This window comes from Mustela erminea, chromosome 15, assembly GCF_009829155.1.
Source record: "Mustela erminea isolate mMusErm1 chromosome 15, mMusErm1.Pri, whole genome shotgun sequence".
NCBI classification, from domain to species: Eukaryota; Metazoa; Chordata; class Mammalia; order Carnivora; family Mustelidae; genus Mustela; species Mustela erminea.
The window spans coordinates 60,195,244-60,204,750 of NC_045628.1; the positions used below are offsets into that span (position 1 = coordinate 60,195,244).

At 37.2% G+C, this 9,507-nt stretch overlaps 1 protein-coding gene across 4 annotated transcripts in view; it reads left to right on the forward strand.

The window, feature by feature from the left end:
- CDADC1 (cytidine and dCMP deaminase domain containing 1) overlaps positions 1-6,886 on the forward strand; it is a 45,054-nt gene extending 38,168 nt beyond the window's left edge. Inside the window, exons 10-12 of one of the 4 annotated variants that reach the window (XR_004279116.1) lie at positions 1,190-1,376; positions 4,792-4,932; positions 6,541-6,886. Coding sequence is in view for 3 of the 4 variants with exons in the window: in XM_032314633.1 (XP_032170524.1) it covers positions 1,190-1,263 (74 nt within the window). In the remaining variant the exon portion in view is untranslated. Of the gene's footprint in view, positions 1-1,189; positions 3,156-4,791; positions 5,300-6,540 lie in introns of those variants that run through there. The other 3 variants (XM_032314632.1, XM_032314633.1, XM_032314631.1) reach the window with 3 other exon arrangements.
- Positions 6,887-9,507: the final 2,621 nt, after the last annotated feature.

Consider the following 9,507-nt stretch of genomic DNA (forward strand, 5'->3'; position numbering starts at 1 on the left):
TCTAGGTAAATGGCAGTTTACTATAATAACTAAAAAGTTATTGATAATAACAAGGATTTTATTACTCTGAAAAATCAGGAAATGAAGAGGTCTTTATGAAAATAATTTCTATTCTGTAGTTTCTGTGTAAATACCTTGATTATTTCTGTTCTGAATTTAGCTTTATTTATTCAAGTAGTAGATTTTTTTTTGCAATCTGGAATAAAATAAATACCTACCCACTCCCATCTTTTGAAAAAATTAATCAGGGAAAAAGATTGAAAAAATAGAAAGAAAAATATAGATGATCTGATTAAAGAATATATTTTCAGTAACAATGTTTGAGGGGGTTATAAAATTAAGAACATCTGGTCAACAAAAGATAACATTGAAAGAGTACAAAGGCAAGCCATATACTAGGAGATCCCTGCCACCTACAATCAATAAAGGATGCGTATCCAGGGTTTGTTGTTCCTGCATCACTAAGGAAAGGAAGACATGCTGCTGCCCTTAGCAGTCCTGAGATTGGAAGGAGAAGTTGTGTTAGGGAGGGGGCAAGAGGAAGGCTTCTGCTTTGCTGGCGATATTTTCATTATTGACCTGGATGATGGTCAAATGTAGATTTGCTTTGTGACTGTTCACTGAACTGCAAGGTCATGTTTTGTATACATTTTTGAACAAATGTTTTATATCAACAAAAATATCGTCCTATCTCTTTTTCACTTTTTGTAACAGCTTTATTGCGGTAGAACTCATATATCATTAATTTGCCCTTTTAAAGGATAGATTTCAGAGTTGAGTGATCCACTTCTTAACAGTACAGACACCATACTGCCTGAGTGGGTTATCTAGATAGAATCTGTTCTTTAACAGTTGAGAATTTGAAGGTAAAATAAAATGAATGTCCCTTTTTAAAAAGATTTTATTTATTTATTTGACGGAGAGAGAAATCACAAGTAGGCAGAGAGGCAGGCAGAGAGAGAGGAAAGCAGGCTCCCTGCTGAACAGAGAGCCCGATGTGGGGCTCCACTTCAGGATGCTGAGATCATGACCTGAGCCAAAGGTAGAGGCTTAACCCACTGAGCCACCCAAGTGCCCCTGAATGTCCCTTTTGAACTTAAGCATTGTTTTGATCTTACAACTGCTATGACTTTAATACCATGTGTTTGAAGTGACGTTTTCCTGATACGAAGTTATTCTTGATCACCAGATGGTGTGTTGAGACCCTTACCTCTGGGTGAAGAACAGCACCAAAACAAAAAGCTGTGTCTTGGAAACCACTAAGAAATCCTGTCTAAACTGGAGTGAGGCCTCAAGAATTTGTATTTGCACTTTTAAAATTCAGCCTTGTTAACTCAGAAAATAAGGGTGGATTTTGTGAATAACTGAGAAAAATTGTAAGGAAGCTAATTTATTACTACCATATGGATGGATGATGTTAATGAGAATATTTTTATTTTAGATTGGTGTATTTTCCAGAATATGGTGGTGTGTTCTTTTATTACATTAAATGAGGTAGCGATGATTTAGTAAGACAAATTTAATCAGATGTAGAGGTTACTTTCTCCTTGTCTTAGGTTTATATTAGCCAGTTTTTTGAAAGGGACTGGTTCACTGGAGGTCACATCTCAGCAGAGAATTATACATCTTTTAAAAAATTTAATTCCTTCAGATTATGAAGGTGATAGTAAACTGCTTCAGGGCAATAAATGATGACCTGGCCATTTTTAAGTCAGTGTGTGGCTCACCAAAATCTCACATTTATACCTAAAGCTTTTTAATATTCAGAATTTAATTAGGATTAAATCATAAAATATGATGGTGGCATACCAGAACCCCATTTAAAAGTATATTCCTAACAATGTTATTAATTTTTTAAAAAATCTTTTGATATGTAGAAATAACATTGATTGTTGCACTACGGTGTTAGATCACTGATTTGGGGTAGCGGCAGAAAGAGACTATAATTCTGAATCAGTATTGCTATTTGCTAACACAAACAACACCAGATTTGTTTATGATGTTAACAGTGAAGAAATATTTTAGTCTAGAATATTGAAACAACTTTTTGTCAAATTCCATTCATAAATGCTGCCCATTTTTCCCTTCATGCAGTTAACAGAATGTCTCATGGCTTTCAATGGGAGATCTTTTAAAAATATTCGTAAACCTTAAGAATACTGAAAATCTCCAGTAAACACTATGATCAGTTCCTTTATATTCCAAATTGCTATTTGTGAGACCTCTCATTTTTACTTCCTGAGAAACTTTCAAAAAATTAGTCCAAAGCGGAAGATACGTGTTTTGCACTTTCCTAGAGTTAGGGAGGGAATGCAGAGCCCATGGCCCACAGTCCTGTGGGGGGGACACCCCACGGAGCACCTGCCTTGGCTGTATAGAGACCATGAGATTTGCCTCTGCTCTTGTCCCCAACCTTTCCACCGCACCACATGGCCACACAAGACCTCCTTCCCATTTCTCAGAACGGTACACAGGACAATCCAAATGCTGCCTGATGTCCCTGTTTGTACAGCAGCCAGCTTAGGTCCACTGGGAGTTCAAAGTCCACATACCAGGCAGTTGAGAACTGCCGTAAATATTGAGAGGGGAGGAAAAATATTCTTGGAGATAACTAAGACTCATTTGAAAATGAGTAGTTAAGTATTCTAGAATATTTGTCAATATGAAAATACTGAGATTTGTTCACATCCTCCCAGTTGCTTCAATATATAATTTATACAAGCTTAAATTCACATTAGGTTTATTGTTTTTTATTAATATGTCATCCACATCAAATGTTTTATAAACCAATCAGCAAATATTTCTTAAGACCAAAAAGCCTGGAATACTGTCAGGTTTATGATTTATGTGTTGGACATTGAAGGGATATCAGAAGGGGGAAACACAAAATGGGAAAATATAAAATGGGGAAAACTAGGATTAGGAACTGGGAAAATTGATATTTCCATACACTATGAAAATTTACATGAAAATGCCATATTTCCTTCTTAACAGCTGGTCAGTTTTCAACATTTATTGAGAAATTCCTGTGCAGTACCAGAGAAAAGCTTAATGAGGGCAGGAATGTACATATACACACACACACACACACACACACACACACACACACATATACAGGCACACATTCATATTTATATACATATGTTTTATATACATATGCATATACATATAAATTATATGTATATAAATTTTATATATATATAAAAATATATAAATTTTTTAAGGTGATAAATCCAGTGCCTATGATAGTTGCCTGGCACATAATAGGCATTCAATAAGTATTTGTTGATTGACTGAATAACTGCTGGACACTGGCTAGACCCTGGAGATGAGATGTGTAAGAAGAAGCTCACAGTCTAGTGGAAGACAGAAGCATGTAACCAGGTAATAGAGACTCAGTTTCAGAGTGGGGTCCCTAGACCAGCAACATTAGCATCACCTGGGGACTTGTTAGAGATGCAAATTAAGTCCACTAAGATCTGTTGAATCAGAAACTGGGCGTGGGGCCCAGCAATGTATGTTTTCACAGCTCTCCAGGTGCTTCTGATGACCTTGGAGGTTGAGAACCACCCTGTGAATGCAACTGTAGGAAGCTTCTAATATATGTAATTAAAACTACTAGAAATAATAAGAACAGCTCTCTATTGCAAGGAAATCAGGATGTGTTTTTAGTTAAGGAAAGGTATGAGGTATGGAGATATATTTTAGCTAAGGGAAAAGAAAGTAAATTTGGCCCTAAAGTAAAGCTGATTAGTTCAGAATGGTCATTACAGAATGGAAAAGAGAAAAATAAAAGACAAACTAAGGAAATAGAAGTTTGGGGAAAGAAAAAGAAGGAAGGAAGGAAGAGATAGCAGGAAGGAAGGGAGAAAGGGAGGGAGGAAAGAGGAAAGAAGAAAGGAAAAAAGGAAGAAAAGAAAGAAAATTTATGAAAAAGAAAGAAAAATTTACCTTCTTTAGTCAACGTTGGCTAAAAATTGAATTGTTATAAGGGTTTTTAAAAATAATAAACTTGGTTTTTTGTTTTAATAGCTTGCTAATGTAATTTTCTTTGATTTGCTAAAAGGACAAAATTTTCTTGAACTATTAGTCTCTCTTGATAAGATATTATGAATCGTTTTCTTTACCTTTTAAACAGTCTGCCTGGAAAGCAAAGATGTTATGTTTTACTTAAGTAATTTCCTGTGCTTCATGTTGTTTTTATCAGATCTTTGATTACTTAACTGAGTGTTAACATTAAGAGCTGAATTTTCCTTAAAATGATGTAACCTTTTGTATTTGCCTTTAAAATCTTTGTCACTTAGTTAAATAGTAATTGAGTATTATTTCAAATTATCTGTGGTCCTGTTTAGTCAAGTGTCCCAACTTTTTTATATTTTTAGCAAGCCTTTCAAAGTCAATTTCTAAATAAAATTTTTTGATGAGGAAATTAAATTGGAATTTTCCAGAGGATCCCTGGAATATCTCAAAAGATTTGTTTTCTTTCTTTATAAAAGAGAGATGCTAAATGAATTGGTTTATGTGATATGCTAAATTACATGGGAAGTGTTGTCAAATAAGAAATATCAAGCTTTCTTTATGTTGTGTTTGTACAGTTATCTGTTTTAAGTGTTCCAGATATTATATGAAATTCTGAGAAATCAGATGTCCAGGATGATGTTATCACTGTAATTCTAGTTATTATCTTAAAATGTTGTATGTCATAGATATAATCAGATTTTCTTATCAATTGCATTGTAATGAAATCTAGTAGATCTTTTTGGCCATTTTTAAGTCTTTTATCATTTACAGACAGTTACTGTTTCACTCGGATGGTTTTATAAAAGTTTTCCTGCAAAAGTGCTTCATCTTCAAGGAAATTCATGAATGGACTCTAACAAGTACTGTAGGATACAGGTTTCTGATAAGTTTCAGAGCATCCAGCTGATCTGGGTAAGAATTTCCAGAACTAAAAGAAAAACTGGATTCAAACAGAGTAAATATTAATTACATGGGACTGAAAGAACTTGGGACTGAATGAACTGAGGAAGATGACCGTAATTGTTTATGACTTTTTTGTTTGGTCGTTGTTGTTTTGTTTTGTTTTGTTTTGTTTTTAGCATTTGGTTTTTCCAGATTTCAGGAAAACTTCTCTTTTCTCTTAAATTACCTATGATTTATACCAATTTGTTTAATTATTCCTTTATAAGCAGAATTGAAACAATTACTTTTTCTCCCCACCTCATGCCTCCCTCATTTAAAAACTGTTAGTATTCTTATTTTTATGGAAATACAGTTATTTGCATAAGTTCATTAAGAATCTTTTTTTTTTTTTTAAGATTTCTTTATTTGACAGAGAGAGATCACAAGTAGGCAGAGACGCAGGCAGAGAGAGAGAGAGAGAGGGAGAGGAGGAAGCAGGCTCCCTGCTGAGTAGAGAGCCCAATGCAGGACTTGATCCCAGGACCCAGAGATCATGACCTGAGCCGAAGGCAGAGACTTATTAACCCACTGAGCCACCCAGGCACCCCAGAATCTATTCTTTTAATGAGGATATGTGGAAACATTGGTTACGTTACTAAGGCTTTGACTGAAAAGTCATATATGAGAGATACACATAGACTCAGATATGACCAGACAACTTTAAGAAACTCAGATTGACTTTATAAAGCTGATAAACAATAAAGCCCCTTGGAGAAAAAGGTCTAGTACGTTGCTTACAGCTAGCAGCTTATTAGGTGAGTGAAGAAGCACTTCCTGGCAGGCTTAGGAACCCCAAGATGATTTGGGGACCTTGAGAAAAGAGGAATTCACCCAGATTTATAGGTATGGCAGGTGATGTCTAATGGAAAGTCCTGGACTTGGCTTCCTAGTCTTGAGAGGCTTTTAATAGTTCCATCTGAAAAAAAAAAAAAAGTTCCTTCAGAGATTCCTTTTGAAAAATTCCACCAAAGCAGATTTAGAAGAGACTATCTCAATTGTTATTCTTGCTATACTTATGTAAATTGGCCAAATGTATTGAAATTAGATTTAATTTGCAAACGAATTAGTCTTACTGTGATTATCTTTGATAGAAAAATTATGTTTCAGTGATACACTATGTAAATATCAGATTCTAGTGCTGTTAATTAGTTTGAGGTTTTGTTTCCCACTTGTAAGATGGAAAGATCCACTGAATCCTGAATTCTGGTCTCCTCTGATATTCGGCTATAGCTGTCCAAACTAACCTTTCCAGTTTCCTCCCACTTTTGACTTGGAATGGTGAAGAACAGAAACTGCCCTTTTCCCCAAAGCCTGGCAAACTGCAGGTGAACAACTCGATATAAACTTCAGAGAAATGGCCACAATAACTCATGTTTAGACAGTCTTCATGCCTGCTGCTGTGTGTGCCACTCAGAAAGTTTACTTGAATACCTGGTGATGTTACCAGAGACATTCAAACTGCAGAAGATGCTTTGACCCTGACGTCTAGAAATTTTCTTGACTGGCTGCCCCTGGGCTCAGAAGCTGGTTTATAATTTGTTCTAATCATTAACCCGTGTTTTTCTTTTGTTTCCATAGAAATGCCTTATTAAAAATTTCTCGCATGTAGGCCTTATGTGGGGAGCCCAGTTACATCACCACCTCCTAAAACGAGAGACACAACTGTTTAACTGAACTGAACTATTTTCAAGACTTAGATTAATTCAATGAAATAGTAAAACAATCTACCAACTCAGCTTCTGGATTATGAAGCTCCTTGCAGTTTCAAAGGTGGGTCTGAAGAGGAGCAAAATATGCCACTCCAAATATGGATTACGTTGGCATATGGATTACGTTGAATTAAAATTATTTAAGAAATATCCATTACAAGAAGGACACCCCTTTGTCCCCCTGAAAGCAGGAAATAAATTCCCTGTGTGAAGGGGACCCTCCCTGCACCTGGAGGGTAAAAGCACCCTCATCTCCCAAGAGAGGGGGTTCAGGACTGAGAAGGCTGTATACACCACTTTGTCACTTCTTCAGTAATTTGCTACCCCAAGCCAGTTTGCTACCCAAACCCCTTTGCCAGTTCTTCACAAATCATTGTTTCTTTGTTTTTTGAAAGGTATAAAAGCTTCCTGCCTAGTCAGTTCTTTGAGTCTCATATTTCTATGCCCTCCTGTTTGTACGGAATTAAATTTGTTTTTCTCCTGTTCATTTGTCTTACGTCAATTTAATTCTTAGGCCAGCCAAAGAATCTAGAAGGGAAGAAGGGAAATTTTTTTTTTTCCTTACACATCCTTGCTACATTTGCTTTCAAGGGCACAACATGGGTTCCTGAAAGAACATTCATGCTTATTGCCCGACCAGCATCGTTTCAAAGGCCAAGCCTCTCAGGACCATTTCCCAGAGAGCTATGATTATGCCCGCTTCTAAGGGAGACTTAGAGCCAGTCTGTTTCATTTACTTTATTACCCTTTGCCAAATTTCTTCATTCTCCATAGCCTGTGATTCTTTTCCTATTGGGAAAAGGAAACTAGCTGCTCTAACCTGGGTGACCCAGTTCTGGCTAGCAGAGAAGGTTTATTGGGCCAGAGTCTATGTGTGTTTTCTAACTTCTCTGTGGTTGAGCAAACCGGTCTACCAGTGACACTGTGGCCATTGTGCTAACATAGCGGAGGAGTGTCCTAACTTGGATTATGGATGGCTGCCTCCTCCTCTACCCTAAGAAGGGATTCTTAGTTACAGCTCAGGCCACCTTGATAACTTACTGATTCTGGAACTTAGGCCCCTTATCTCGGACCACCATGTAGATGTATGCTACCATTTATTCATCTCCTGAGCATCTACATGCTAAACACTGGGCTAGGCTCTCCACCTCCAACGGAAACAGTGTAATTTGCTTTGGACAATTTTTAAAATAGAAGATAAGTTTTCACTGCCAAAAATCATAAATTGAATTTTGGGAAGTTTAAGGAATTCGTTCAGCAGCAGACTGAATGCATAATCTTTATTTTCCAGAGCTAACCATGTACTTTACCTCTAAGCACAAGTTTAAAGCTGTGTGTGTTATTCAAAATCCTACCTGAACAATGTACCAGAAAACCCTTTACTGATATTTTAGAACGGTTGTACTAGCTTTGCTAGATTTTTGTCTTTCGTTTTTTGAACACCAGAAAATTTGCGTAGATGAGGGTTTCCCAAACCTTAATTCTGTTGGCATTTTGAGCCAGATAATTCTTTGCTATGAGGGCTTGTCCCGGGCATTGTAGAACATTTAGCTGCAGCCCTGGTCTACCCCACTAGATGTCAGTAGCAACTCCCCATCCAGAAGCCAACCAAGTGTTCCTTAGAGGGTAAAGTCACGCGCGCGGGCACACACACACACACACACACACACACACACACCTGCCCCTGCTGCAAGCCACTGACAGAAGCCATCAAGTAAGTGAAGTGTGGGTTTTACTACACATGACTTGGAAGGACAGATGGAAGGACCATTTCATCTAGTATAACCTTGACACTCGAGGCCATTTTTACAGCCAGAATTTAAAGATGACAAATCCTACTGTATCATCTTCAAATCTTTTAAAGATTTAGCTGTAGGGTGAATAAATCAAAAGCAGTTTTCAATCTTCTCCAGTTTTAATTTAGGTGGGAAATTGTTATAACCTATAGCTTCTGCTTGGTTTCATTTGTTCATTTTTCAGATTACTGATCCATATGAATCAGCCAGACCATTTTTTTAAACACCCTCAACCTGCAATAACTTTCTCCACCTGTTTCTGAAAGGTAGTGGAATATCTACAGAGTAACACCTAGCTGGGCTAGTCATCAATCAATCAAAAGTTCACTTGTGGGTGGGATTTGGTCATAGCTTGGTGTCCCATAGAACCAACCCGACTTACTTCCCTCAGGAGCAGAGAATTGAGTCTATTAAAACTGTCTCTAGCATAGAAAAGTGACATACCTGCTACATGGCCTCAGTTGGCTTACATGCTGTGGTTCCTTTTGCAAGGATAGAGTGCACTGCTCAGCATGATCAAATTTTCTCTTATTGGCTGACCAGTAGGCCTCTCTTTTCTTGTATCAACATTTGTCATGTATCTTAAAGTCATTAAAAAAATTTTTTTAATTCCTTTTTTTTCCTTTTTTTTTTTAAGTAGGTTCCACACCTAGCATGGGGCCTGAACTTATGACCCTCACATCAAGAATTGCATGTTCCGGGCACCTGGGTGGCTCAGTGGTTTAAGCCTCTGCCGTCAGCTCAGGTCATGATCTCAGGGTCCTGGGATCGAGCCACGCATCGGGCTCTCTGCTCAGCGGGGAGCCTGCTTCCCCCTGTCTCTCTCTGCCTGCCTCTCTGACTACTTGTGATCTCTCTCTATCAAATAAATAAATAAATAAAATCTTTAAAAAAAAAAAAAAAGAATTGCATGTTCCACCCACTGAGCCATCCTGGTGCCCCTAGAGTCATTGATATTTTTCGTGCAATTACTATTGACCATTAAAAATCAGTGGATCTATTTAATACTGTGCAGAACTTTTTATCATTTAGGCTGATTT